The 14152-nt window shown below is 30.1% G+C and overlaps 3 protein-coding genes across 5 annotated transcripts; 1 reads left to right on the forward strand and 2 right to left on the reverse strand.

The window, feature by feature from the left end:
- Positions 1–2612: 2612 nt before the first annotated feature.
- Positions 2613–5577, reverse strand: LOC101515049 (uncharacterized). 2 transcript variants are annotated; one of them, XM_004508130.4, is made up of 8 exons: positions 5336–5577; positions 5121–5251; positions 4941–5018; positions 4783–4827; positions 4379–4423; positions 4192–4243; positions 3795–3891; positions 2613–3114 (listed from the first exon to the last, which is right to left on the reverse strand). In XM_004508130.4, exons 1-8 carry the CDS (start codon positions 5439–5441, stop codon positions 2949–2951), a joined length of 720 nt encoding a protein of 239 aa, XP_004508187.1. In that variant the 5' UTR covers positions 5442–5577; the 3' UTR covers positions 2613–2948. The 2 variants fall into 2 exon arrangements, with proteins under 2 accessions (XP_004508187.1, XP_004508188.1); XM_004508131.4 differs by lacking the exon at positions 4783–4827 and having other exon boundaries at positions 5336–5529.
- A 553-nt stretch (positions 5578–6130) lies between these two features.
- On the reverse strand, positions 6131–8597 carry LOC101515600 (probable protein phosphatase 2C 34). 2 transcript variants are annotated; one of them, XM_012717986.3, is made up of 7 exons: positions 8459–8597; positions 8134–8381; positions 7636–7944; positions 6825–6942; positions 6650–6736; positions 6513–6571; positions 6131–6403 (listed from the first exon to the last, which is right to left on the reverse strand). In XM_012717986.3, the coding sequence occupies exons 2-7, from the start codon at positions 8374–8376 to the stop codon at positions 6218–6220; spliced, it is 1002 nt and encodes a 333-aa protein (XP_012573440.1). In that variant the 5' UTR covers positions 8377–8381; positions 8459–8597; the 3' UTR covers positions 6131–6217. The 2 variants fall into 2 exon arrangements, with proteins under 2 accessions (XP_012573440.1, XP_004508189.1); XM_004508132.4 differs by having other exon boundaries at positions 6513–6736.
- Positions 8598–11376: 2779 nt separating this feature from the next.
- Positions 11377–12228, forward strand: LOC101488352 (uncharacterized). Its single transcript, XM_004508133.4, has one exon. The coding sequence runs from the start codon at positions 11523–11525 to the stop codon at positions 12051–12053; it is 531 nt and encodes a 176-aa protein (XP_004508190.1). The 5' UTR covers positions 11377–11522; the 3' UTR covers positions 12054–12228.
- Positions 12229–14152: the final 1924 nt, after the last annotated feature.

A 14152-nucleotide genomic window follows, 5' to 3' on the forward strand; every position in this document is an offset into this window, starting at 1 on the left:
ACCTGAGACTTGAAAGAATACTCACTTTACCACCACATGTCCTCCTTTATTATAAAGTCTCACATTTCTTCGTATAATCTTGATTCAATGTGAGATTTAAATAAATGTCTTTGACACAACATATCCTCCTTCTATGTAAAGTCTCATATTTTTTTATATAATCTTTTGATTGTGCATTATCGCAAGGAGAAGTACACCCTCTTATCAAATAAAATATAGGAGCGTCCAACTTTAATGCGGTGATAACGCATATCCAAAAAGAATGAGATGAGAACCATCCCCCGTCTTCAAAAGAATGCCACAATACACCTTACGATGCTTCTCTTCCTCCATTGATCGTAACATTTACTTTGATACTTGCTGTTGGGAAACCGATAAAAGAAAGTATACACATACAAGCAGAAGCAAACTCACACAAGAAAAAAAAAATAACAAAAGAAAAGTCACAAATTTATTGTGATTTAGCACTTCATACATAATCCATAATTTCAACAACAAAATATTTTATTATTCATTTTGTAAGTTTTATAAAAGAGAAAATTGCAAACTCTTTCATACAATTTTTGCACAAAAGACTATAAAATTCCACACAATTTTTGCATGAAAAAATTGGAAACTCTGATCATCTCCAAAGGTGAACTCAATATGGGTTCATTAAGTGAGGTCGACCGTGCCACATCATCTTGAAATAACTTATTAATTTTTTACTCCAACAGTGAACTCATGTTCATTAAATAGGGTTCACCACTAACAAATCATTTATTTATTATTATTCTTAAATTAATAATAAAAAAAGATAACCGTATCAAAATACCGTTCTTCCGTGAGAGAACGGTGATGATAGTTTGACACATCTGCAACAGTAAACTCGTCCAAAAATTGAAAGTTACCTAGTTACACTTGACGGACGAACTCATTTTGACTACCGTTGGAGATGTCAAAAACTATTGTAGTGAGTAATGCTCAAACTAACTCCGAAATTTATTTACTTCTTTCTTGTCTACATTATGCAATGTAATACTAAGATAAAAATCACTTTAACATAACAAAAGAAAGAATGGTAATATGTTATTTTGAAATTTAAATCATTTTAATCAAAGAAACATGATGAATCATTTTAATTATCATAAGAACGAGAGAAATTATCATTAATCAAATCAAAGTAACATTATGAATCATTTTGTATGATATTTGAATATTATCTTTAATATTATAAAGTCAAACTCTTGGAACTGATATATTTGAAAATCTTAAAAAGATATTAAAAAAAATTGAACAAAATAATAAGTGACAATTAATGATAATCACCACACCGATATTGTTAAGTATATTAATTAGACCCAATAATACTATTCCAAATACAAAAACTTAATTTTAGTAAAAAAAAAAAAGTTTGCTTAATTTGCATTCATTTCAAAGGGAAAAACCATTGAATATAATGTAGAAAATAGCGTGACAATTGACAATTCACTTTTCTAAATTTGGAGATGTAAGTCCTATTTTCAAAATGCAAATTTTTTATACACAATTTATTTTGACTAATTCTATCCATACAAAATTTTAACAGAAGGAACAGAGGTCTTTATAATTCGGTAAATTAAATTAATTGTCTCGTCTGAGTCGAATCAAAATACAGTCGTAGGTGAATTATTTATATTAATACATTAAAATAAAAAAAAACTGCAGTTAATTAAACGTACAAAAAACGTATTTTAGTATTATTTCTTAACTATTTTATTAATAATATTTTAATTTTTTAACTATTTTTAATTATTTAAATAATGAAATACTGAATTATTAAAATAGTAAAGAAAAAATTTTCTTCACAAGAATATTAATATAAAAAAACTGTAATAAGTATATATGTTAATAAAAATCTTTTACAACAATTAATAAAATTGTTAGAGCCCCTCCAGTAAGAGAGGCTTCCAAAAATTGACGTCAAGGAGCCTTTAACCAAAGTAGGGCAGGCATCACAAGCGCACATAGAAAGTGTGTTCGTAATATTAGGTGTTGGCACAACCCACCGTCTCTAAACGATCATTGGCGAGTTGCCTTTCACCCCCTGACAGGACAGGTTAAATATTTCCGCTATTGATTGGTTTATTTATAAGCATCTTCTCTCATTTTAGTTTTTGATGCATCCAATGTGGGACTTGCAGAATACCTTTCATATGTGCCACTAGCTGTAGCCCTCCCTCGGTGTCGTTTTCGTAAATTGTTATGTTTGCAACTGAGCTACTTTGTCTGACAGGAGATTATGCATCGAGGATAAGTCGCTTGTGTTTTGGAAGTGGAAACAATGGTGGTGATAAGGCCACAACATACGTTACCACCTTAGATTTGAGACTCATTTATAACTTTATATATCCTTCACAAATTTACCAGTTGAGCTAATACTTAATGGCTTCTTTTCTCTTTATATACTCTTACTGGTGTTGTATTCTCCCATCTAACGTGATATAAGACCTCAATGTTGTCAAGTGGAAAAACAACCACCAGACAATGTCTTAATTCTAATTCTCAAATTACTTTTAACTTTACTCCCTACATCGTGAGGCCCCAAGCAAGAGGACATTTTGTTTGTTTGAGCAGTGATCTGAAAATATATGTAGTGAAAATAAAATGAGGCAGACTTTTTGATGACTAGCTTTGGTTTATCTATCATCACAGTACAAATACTGCATAATTACAACCAATAGGAAAGTTCACAATATTTGAATCTATACATAATTTTATTTTCATGCTAGGCTGCTGCACTTTGCAGCGATCGTAGATATGCAATCCATACACATCAATATTGGACGCATATAGATTCGTGAAAAATAATGCACTTGTCTGTGTTTCACACATCGAAAGTACACGGGGATTTTCAAATTCAGAAATGGAAAACTCCATAGGCCAGAGCTTTGGCGACAACTGACAAGTGTAGCGACTATTGGATATAATCAACCGCCATATCGTGTTTTCAAAGATTCAGGAGGTTCTTCTTCCATGATGCTTGTGCCCATTTTCTCCAAGTACTGTTGTATTGTTGTTTTGCGATCAGCAAGGAAGGTATGATCCAAGAAGTTACTGTATGCTTCATCACCGAGGCTTTTTGCTGCTAGGACACTGCAACAATTCATTAATACCATTAGCTAATTGCCCAAAATACTTGTTCAGACTATGTTAGTCATATGCTAATACGTTAAAATCATTCTTCTGATGTTAAAAACGATGGCTTACAACAATTGATCCACTTTCCAAGTCTAAAATAAAGCTTGGAATATCTAGATGATTCATGTAGTTCTGTGGCAGATAATTGAGATATTTAATCCTCTTTTGTAAATCAAAGACTAAACAACAATCAAGTCCTTGCACACTACTTCCAAATTACTATCACAAAGCTAATGGATGAAAAACACAATGAGTAGATACTAATTATGAAGAATAATCATATTCAAAGTTGATTGCAATTAAATGAACTCTCCCAAGCCTTAGAAAAATGTTTGTGTGCAAATCCATAGAAGATATATCTTGAAGTAGTTTGCAATGGCAGTGATCACAGACTCAGAGATGCTCAAACACCATGTAACATATCCATGTTAATATATTTTCACTTACATTTTAGAAATAATAATATATAAGTAAATTGTACCTCAAAATCTGATTCTATAGCTTATGAACACAGTTTAAGACACTTTTTTAGAAAGTAAACATATATCATCAGCCCCCAAACATAAATAATATAAACCTCAGAAGCATTGACTTTAATATTATTAATTGAAATTTAAAAGACTACAAGTACAAACCAGTGTCGAAGATAAACACGGCATGGTAAAACGTCATCCCGCCAAATCTTATGGATATTACATTCTCCATATTGTTGAAAATATATTTCCCTTCCCTCTGCCAAAAAAGAATAAAACACAAAAAGGTGCAGCTGTAAGGTATTACTATAGTAGTTTATAAACTGTTCTAATTCTAACAACTGATTGAAAATGAAATAAATGCTATGATGATATACTAATATGCTTGCAAATTTGTGTGCTTATGTTTTGACTTGTGTCAATAAAAAAAAAGAACCAAAATAATCCCACTTATGTCAATTTATAAGCAGAAAATGTTTGGAATCAGTTGTGAAAGTGAAGAAGCATACTAGAAATAAATTAAGGATGACACAAACTAGTAAGTTAGTTGGAACATTACCACTGCATTTAAATTTAAAGAATTCCTCATCAGTGTAAGATGCACAAAGGACCTGCGTTGATGACACCACATTACAATCAAACAAATAACACCATCAAACTATTAGCAGAAAAAGCTCTTTACTTAATAAGTTATGAAGAGGAAGATAACTACAGATGAATTTAACATTTGAATTAGCATAACATACTGCTGGATTGGTAAAGGGCTTCCCATCTAATGTTTCAGGAACAACCTACAATAGACAATATTAACAATTATAAAATTAAGTTGGAACTCTGATATCAAATTATCAATTATCAAATACGATCACATTTCCTATTTCCTATTATGATTTTATATTGGGGTCTGCAATCGTAATTACGGGCTCAATATTGTAGATTTTGAAGTCTCTACAACAGCATCGTAATTACGGCCTCAATATTGTAGATTTTGAAGTCTCTACAACAACATCGCGCTGGAATTTAAACCATGTTGGCCACATTTGCTTGCATTTTTCCACGAAACTAAGGTTTACAACCTAACTGCTACCTACCGCGACCACAATTTAAAATCACTGTCACCAGAAAAGACTAAAAAAAAAATACAACTTACAGCTAAAAAGCGATATTCGCGCTCTCTTTGAATAAAGGCGGGAATCTGTCTTCGTAATTAATTGGATATAAGAAAAAACAATTGATCAATGACAAAAATCACTATTATAAACTTTTTTTGCAAAGAATCTGGTGAGGAAACTCAGAGAGTAACAATACCTGAGTTTTGTGAATATCAAAAACAGTAACAATAATGGTTTCACCTTGACAAGGTTCAACAGAGAGGCCAGCAATTTCCTGTAAAGAAAATACATAGATCCAAACATTCAAGCAAATAATTAATTAATATTCTTTGAAGAAGATAGTATGAAGAAGAAGGAGGGAAAAGAGTTGTAGTACCTGAGTTTCGAGGTTGGCGATTTGATGAGTGAAAAAGAAGGATCCAACGATGGAGAAGAGACGGCGGAAACCGGTTAATCTGGCGGTTCGGAAGTTAGTTAGTTGGGGAAACGTGCTTCTGGCACTTTTCTCTGTAGGTGTGCGTGTAAAAAAAAGGTTAGTTAAGAGAGTGATGATGGAATAGAAATAGAATGGGTAGTTAGTTAGTTAGTTACCGGAGAGGAGAGAGCCGTAACCGCATATAGAGATGTAACCGTCTACGTTAGTGGATAGGGAGGCTAGAGCCAAGGCCTCCTCCAGAATATCAGGGGATACGCCCATCACAATAAAGCAAACCTCTCAAATTCAATCCTATTGGTACAATTACAAACACACTCTGCCCACCCAACCTTTTATTTATTTCCCCCCCTTACAACGTCACATGTATCCATAGGGGTATGTGCAGCGAATATTTTTATCCTTAAATTCAATTAATATGTATGTAACTTTTCTATTTTCTAAGTCAAAAAAACATTTTCAACTTTCATACACGCCATTCATTCGTTGTTCTATTGCCTCGATGCTCATCATCGTTTATTTTAAATGCGAAAATAAATATTATATTGGAGATTTGCATCAAATTCGCATAATTTTGAGGTTGAAAGACCATCTTCCTTTTTATTAATATTATTTATTTATTAATTTATATATAGAAAAATAAACATAAAAAAGTATAATACAAAAATTTCAAAACAAGAGAAAAAACCAAGTGAGATTTTTTAAAAATTACGTCAAATTTCAAAGTTTAAACAGTTAGAAGTTTTTTTAAAAGTTTGATTGGTAATGAAAAACTATGGCTCATATAATTTCTTGCCAATACTAGACAATGTGAGATTTTTTATAAAATACTTTCGTTTTAATCAAATTCAACAAAGTAATGGCAGGCCGCAGGTGTATAAACAGCCATTGTTGTTGTTGTTGATTGGGTCGTAATTTAGGTGCGTGCGTGTAATCATTTGCATTTTAAATAGTTGTCAAAAGACTATAGATGCCATTTTTATTAATGTATAAGTTTATACTACAAAACTGTGTCATATATAAGGAAGCATTCTTAAATCTTAATCAACAACAAGTTTAGTGTGAAAGAAGAGACAAATTGCTGACATATCATCCATGGCAATACCACTTTTCTTTCGTTTCCATTCACGCATAGCATATTTAACAAGTCTTTGACCTGCTTTTTCTTTATGTGGCGTTGTTGAAACAATCTTCACTGCCTCTTGGTTCGATACAACATCCCACACCTGAAAAATAACCAAATACTAATTCATTGCTTAAAGTGGCATAACTTGTTTTATTTACAATATTGAATCTAATAATTCCATTAAGTAAATATATATAGAAAACACATACCCCATCTGTTGCTAGGATGATAAATTGGTCCCTAGTGGTGAGCTTTGTATGTGTCACATCTGGCACAGAGATTAAACCAAAGTCTTTCATACAATAGTCACCAAAAGCTCTAGATAATGCTAATCCTGGTGTTTTACCGTTTGGCATCCACACTCTGTATACTCCTGGTTCATCTTTCATGCAAAATACTCGACCTTTGGATTGTTCTATGCGCTCTGCCTCCTCTGAAATTCAACAAATTATCAATACTCAAATTAATTACATTTATTGAACATATACAACTACTAGAGAAGAGAGAGATATAAATCTCACTTGGTAAATTTGGTTTGAAATCAGTGGTAAGCTGAAGTGGAAATAATGTGCCATCCTCTGAAGTTGTTGCTAAGACAACTCTCGAATCACCCACATTTGCTATTATAAGGTTTTCACCCTGAAATGTTAATAATAAATTAATAAATAAATACTTCAGATTTAATTGTCTTGGAGATGTTGAAACTGAAATAAATATCTCTCGTAAAATTTCTACATTGTCTAGCATCTTAAAACAATACAAAGACCAAGATTATATATATGATTTATTTCATTTTAATTTTTAACCAAATATATTAATTTTCTTATTTAATTCTTGATGAAGTAAACTTTATGTGTTGTAAAAATGTCTGTTTTTTAATTTTTCTTTGATTTAAGAGTTTTAACATTATAATATTCTTGTGTTCTCCCTCCACAATAAAATATAAATATAAATAGTAGGTAAAAAATTAATATGTCTACTATAATAAAATTATGGATCCTATTTTGTATATATATATTATAAAAAAAAAATTGTATTAAAATTGTAAGAGTGATGGAGTTTGCAACTATTCAGCTCATGAGATGATGAAATTGACCATGTTGTGACTTTATAAAAAAAAAAAAAAAAAAAAAGAATTGACCATGTTGCATCAATAATTGAAAATTGATGATGTCGTAGGAACAGTGACTTTAAAAAAAAAAAAAAAAAAAAAAAGAATTGACCATGTTGCATCAATAATTGAAAATTGATGATGTCGTAGGAACAAAAATGAAAAGATTGAGATATATTAATAATTGAAAATAACAAAGAAAATGAATATAGATAACTAACCTGTTTGATAATTGTCAAAGCTGTAGTGCCACTTCGAAAGGAATCAAACCCAGTGTGCTGCTTAAGATCTTGGTCAACGGCAGCATAAGTCTTTATGTAGGATTGTTTCCATAGGTCCAATCCATGTATATTTTTGTCTGCTTCCATCTTAAAATCTAGGTTAATTGATGTACCAGCTACATTTTCCTTCCAATTGCATAGCAAAAAGGCTGGTACTAATTTCCTTACCCTTTTGGCTACAAAGTGTCCCCAAGCACCATGCCCATCATAAACTCCACAAAACATCATGTCTTGTTGCCCACCAAATTCCTACCACCACCAACAAATTAATTACAACATTATCATAACACCCTAATTAAATTAAGTGTTTATGTTAAGTTAATTATAGAATAAAAAATAAAATAAATTATAAATTATTTTTATATACTATTTTTAAGAGTTTATAAAATACTCTTTCTATGCTTAAAAAAAGTGATGGCATGATACATAATTGCATACCTCCCAAACCATAAGACAATCCTGGTTGACTCCTTTTTGGCCCCTATTAGTAAACACAGAAACAAAACCGTTGTCCTTGTTGGACTTAACAACCCCAGAAGATTTCAACAATAATTCATTCTTCCTTGCTTCTTTTGCCAATTCTTCTATAGCCTTTCTTGCATCATCCTTTGGAAAATTCTTCTCTTTCTTGTTAGACACGGTTTTCGCCAAACCGTTGACAAAAGATGGGAAATGAACCATGATAACTGCAAAAAATTTACATACTTAATTAACACAATTATAATTTCTATAAATTCATGTCCACTGAAAAAAAAAACTCTACCTTAGTTAAGGAAACAAGTTATTTATTTTTGCTTGAGTTTTGCAATCACCACCAGCAAATCCTATAGTCACACTCACACGAACCGAGAAATCAATATGCTAATTGCTTAATACTATGTTATATACTCAGTTAATTTAAGTGCAATTCTTTATTGCAATTGTATAGTTGTAATGTAGTGTGTGATCCTCATCTTTGCTATGGTCACCAATCACCATAAAATAATGAACAGGTGGGGATGTTGGACAATGAAAGGTGATTAATATGTGACAATTTGACTCTCAATTATGGTCTTGCAATAGTCATATTTGATTATTTCACATACATCGTTAAAAAATGATAAAAGAAAAATTAAAGAAAATGACTATGTTAATGAATTATCTTTAATAATTATTAGTGTGTTTTTATTGTCATATACAAAGTGAATTAATAATTTAAAAGTAATGCATACAATATCCATTGAAAAAATACAATTTGATAAAAAAATAATAATTGAAACAAGGTGAAACTATTTTTAGGATATAATATTATTTTCTGTCGATGTTATTATGGAAAAGACGGACTAGCAATGCATAGTATATATCTTGATTTCGAGAAATTAGAATTTGCATAATAACAATTTGTACCAAGTAGAGTATTTCATGAATTCGCTAAAACAACAACTAATGAATAAAAAATTAATGATAAAAAAGTACGAGGTCGGTGATTAACAACTACTATATAGCAAGTTGACAATTACATAATGAATTAAATAACTTGGTTATGTGGATACAATTCGATTGTAGTTTGTGGTTCGCTTTAAATAAGTGATCATCAATCTTTTTTTAGTTTATCCTTTTCTTTTTTGCAATTTTTTTAATTACTAGTTTATCTTCCTTCGGGTTAATATCGTCAATATTTTTAACTATATAAGAAAATGAAGTCTTAGTGTTTAGTTAAGAAAAACAAGTCAATCTGACTAATAATTATTTCAATAAATATTTTAATTAATGATTAAACAAATAGAATAAACAATTTAACGATGAGACTTAATTTATAAAGATAATTTTAATAAAAGAAATACCAACAAATATCTTAGATGTCTAAAAATAAAAATACTACATTAAAATTTATATATATATATATATATATATATATATATGTATATATGTATGTATATGTGTATATATAACTTTTAAAAATTCAAAATTTATTTTTTAACGTAAATAACAAATGGCTCTATAAACCCATGGTAGCATCTTCCTTTTAATAAAACATCCAAGTGAATATACCAAACACTAGGCTAGCGCAGGATGATTAGGATAAAAAACACGTGAAAATGTGTAGGATTTGTAAAAAAAAAAAAAAGTGATCATTTCTGAAATTATATTATCTTTTGTTTCTTGTTCTTTTTCAATATTTTATACAAAACTTTAGAAACTAAAGATAAATTAAAACATTATCATTATCATGCCCATGTCATATTTTTATCAACTTCTTTACAACTTGTTTGGTGGTCGTATAGTTTTTATCAATCTCTTTACAATTTGTTTGATGGTGGGAACATGATAAAAATAAATAAGATAAGAGAGTTACGTAAAAATATATTAAAATATGAATATGATGAAGTTTTAGTTCTACATATATTTGGTGTGCATCTAATAAAAAACTAGATATCATATATTATTTTATTATATATTTTAGATAAACTAAATAATAATATTATATATTATATGAAAATGACAATATTAACTTTGTAATAAAATTATACATACCTTTTAAAGATATTTTTTTAATGATCACATTAATTTAGATTAATATTTATATATGTATAATATTTTATTTCATTAATTTTATTTATTTATATATATTATAGTCAATTTTGTATGTTTAAATTATATTTTATAAGAGTAAATTAAAAAAATCTTACTTTATCTTGTTAATTTATAATTGAACTTACACTTTATGATAAAATTATAGCTAGAAAGATAAGATAAAATATTTTATATAAATATCTTGTCATAATCTATTGATTCATCATTCCACCAATGAAGTTGTTAACATATTCATCTCAATATTATTCAAATTATCAAACGAACTCTAAATTGATTTTTTTTTTGTCGCAATTTATAGAGTTTTCTAATTGTAACCTCCACCTATACCTCCAACTCGTCAATGCATTTTAAAAAATTTATTTTATCCATTTTACTATAAATAAAAATAAGAAATTCCAGAATAAGAAATTTTTGAAAAAGGAAATTTCTGAAATTTAAATATTTTCAAAATAGAATAGTAAATTTTCGAAATAGGTAATTTAAAAAAAATAATATCAATTTTTTGAGACAAAATATACATTTCAAAATTTTAGGTAAAATTATAAATTTAGAAACTTTCATCTTTTTCGAAAATTTCAAAATGCAAAATTACGTTTTAAATATTTAGTTTTTAAAACTTTCAAAAAAATTTCAAAACTTTGCATTTTGAAACTTTTGTTAAAGGCGAAAGTTTAGAAAATATTTTATAAAGACAATAAATTATCTTTTAAAAATTGCAAATTAATTCAAACTTTTGAAATTAAACTCATTTTGTATTTTAAAATTTTTATAATAAACCACAATTTCAGAAATTTGAAATTTTTTGCTAAAATTTCAAATGTGTGAGTGTAAAGAAAAAAAAATTAAATTTTCATATATAATAAAAAGAATAAAATAATTTTTTTATGTGTATTAGAGGAGTAGTAAGTAGAAAACCCTCATTTATAATATAAATATATCCCAATGAATACCGGGCAAGGCCCAAAATAAAAGACGAGAATCTAAAAGAAAAAGGCCCAGAATGATGCTATGCCAATAGTTTTGCACCGGGCTGATTCTACGTTTAGGCCCAGAAGCCCAACCCTGTCTTTGAAATAACGAGATAAATGACTGTGTCATGTCACGGTCAAACTGACACGTTAGCGTTTTTGTGAGACTTGTATCTCAACATTCCCCATTTACGAAATCTGTTTTCAATTTCTGTTTGTTTTTTGCTTCTCTTCTCCAGTTGAGAAAACCGAAACACTTTCAGATTTAGTTGCGTGAGATTCACGATGATGATGATCGCCGACACCGTCACAGTCACCGCCGCAAAAACTCTCGGCGTCCTCCGTGGCTATCAATTTTCCTTAACCGATTCATGTTCCGATCAGATCTCCGCGATGATTCACCCTTGCGATGCAGTGGCTCCGCCGCCGGTGAAGCCTAGCACACACAGGATACCTCGTCGGACTCTTACCCGAAGAAAACGACGAACCAGACGCAGGTTATCGGACGATGATTCCGGAGGTGAGGGATTATTCTTCGGTGACGGCGGCGACGGTGCTTTTGGAGGCGGAGGTGGAGGTGGAGGTTTCGGTGGTGGTGGTGGTGGTGGTGATTGGAATTTCAATAGTTTTGGAGATGGACATAATTGGGATGAACCTTCGTCTTCGCTGCCGGATCCTGCCTTTGATTTTGTGTATCAAGTGTTGTCTTGGATTATGCTATCGAATTGTTTGCATTATGCGTTGAAGAAGATTATTAGAATTATTGTTGATTCTGATAGGGAAAAGGTTCCAACCAGATTGGCTCCAATTTGCTGATATCATGATTGGTACCTTTCTCATCCATTCATCACATCAATGCTTGTTGGCTTCTGATTGCTCATTTCAGAATTCCTTTTATTTTTATTTAAGTTGAGAAATCGCTGTAAATAACATGTTGTACATAATTTATCATCTAATAATTAATAATTTAATATCTTAGTCTACTGTGACATACCTGATGGTTTGAGTAATATATAGTTTATTGGAAGCAATATGATTCTATGTTGAACTATTGATCATTACTACATGATTTTGGGTTAGTTAGGATATGTTTTGCGTGCAAGCCATTCTCTTTTATGAATTATTTCCTGTCATATGTTTGAGAAAATAGCACCTAATTGAGGAAATAGATTTTTGGAGCCATTCCTTTTTGGGTTATTTCTTATCATATGTTTGAGAGAATAATACCAAAGAGAAAAGAGATTTTTGGTATTTCCTACGAAACAGGTTCTCAATCATTCTTTTGTCAATAGATGTTGTTCCTTGGAGTTTTTTTGTGCTATTTTTAGTGTTGTTCCTTTTTTTTAGCTCTATGTAGAAGGGCAGACATTGCCATAACTAGTTTTCCTCATGGTTTTTAGTTTGGTTGTGTTATGGGGCTTTAGACTCTATTGCTCTCCAAAAAAGGGTTCTCAATCATCTTAATCAAGTTCACTTACTCTTGGACATCTTTTTTCTTGTGCTGTTTCAATGTTAATACCAGTGTGTTACTGTGTTTGCTGGTTTCAATAGTATGTGTTGGTGCGTCTTCAAAATTATGTATGTGATTCTTTTTTTGTGTGATCGAAGCCACAGTATGGGCATTCATTGTGTCTTTTGTTCTGTTCAATGATTTATTTGAAGAGCTTGGATTGGGATGTCTTTCTTTTCTCTTTTTCAATATGATTTTCTATTGACTATTTATCATTCCAGTGAATGAGCGATCCTTGTGTTATTTTTAAGGTTGCTGACAAATGTTTCTTGTTTTGTGTCAAAAAGAGGCAACTGGATTCCATTTTGGCTCCTTTTCTTAGTTCTCTAGGTTGATCTCTCTCGAGTACCAAGTTAGGAAGATATGATATCTCTTTTTAAGTCATCGACATTAGACGGCAGTAAAAAATTATATGTATTACCTTTGTAACAAATGTAAATGTTCTTTTTTATTTTTTTGTCAAAAACAAATGTAAAAATTCTAGATATGATTTTAGCTGAAACTTACCGGGGGGAAACGGTGAAATTGGTTGGCATGAGTTGAGGAAATGTATATTGACTTTAAATACATCAAAACAAACAAATGAATACTCGAGTCCTTGACCCAATAAAAAAATAAACATGTATTGTAACATTTAAAATTGTGGTGCAAAAATAATAAAATTAATTGATATTTTTTTTTACATTTAAAGACTAAACTGCTATTTCACAAATTTGAGACTAAACTGATTGACCATTACAATTTAAAGACTAAAATGTTCATTTTATGTTGTTTGATTTTTCAGTTAGAGATATTTGTAGATGTTATTTTTCCTTCAAACTTGATTCAAATTTAAGTTCACAAACTTCGATCTAAATCATAATCCTTGTAGTCTCACTTGATAAAAATAAGAGTAATGTATTTGAACACCAAATCTAAGCACCGAAACTCAAACACTGAAAAAATACAACTAAAATTAGTGTTAATTAGATGAGGAGAGAGAAAATAGTAATATAAAAATCATAATTGTATTCAAATACGGTCCAAATATTTTTTAGTTGGATAAAGTACAAATCTGCATGTAAAAAAAGTTACTTTAGTTGGAAAGTATACATCTAAACAATATATATTTTTTAGATTTATACATCCTAACTTGAGTGTGAAAAAAATTCACTCAAAAAGATTCTTCAGTGATTGATCATCCAACCTCCATGTTTGCCCTTTAACATTTTTTATAAGATCCTAACTTTCAGCATTGTAAAATTGAGTAAAATACATTATCAAATTTTAATTTCCGAATCTTTGACTTCCGACGGTGTATTTGAGATAGAGTGAACAAACCATCAAAATTCTCCCCTTTTTTTTCAGGTTAGTGCAAGTTGAGTTAGGTTGGTCCAAATATAAGCATTAGTCTAGCAAGCATCCC

Source organism: Cicer arietinum, chromosome 7 (assembly GCF_000331145.2).
Source record: "Cicer arietinum cultivar CDC Frontier isolate Library 1 chromosome 7, Cicar.CDCFrontier_v2.0, whole genome shotgun sequence".
NCBI lineage: Eukaryota > Viridiplantae > Streptophyta > Magnoliopsida > Fabales > Fabaceae > Cicer > Cicer arietinum.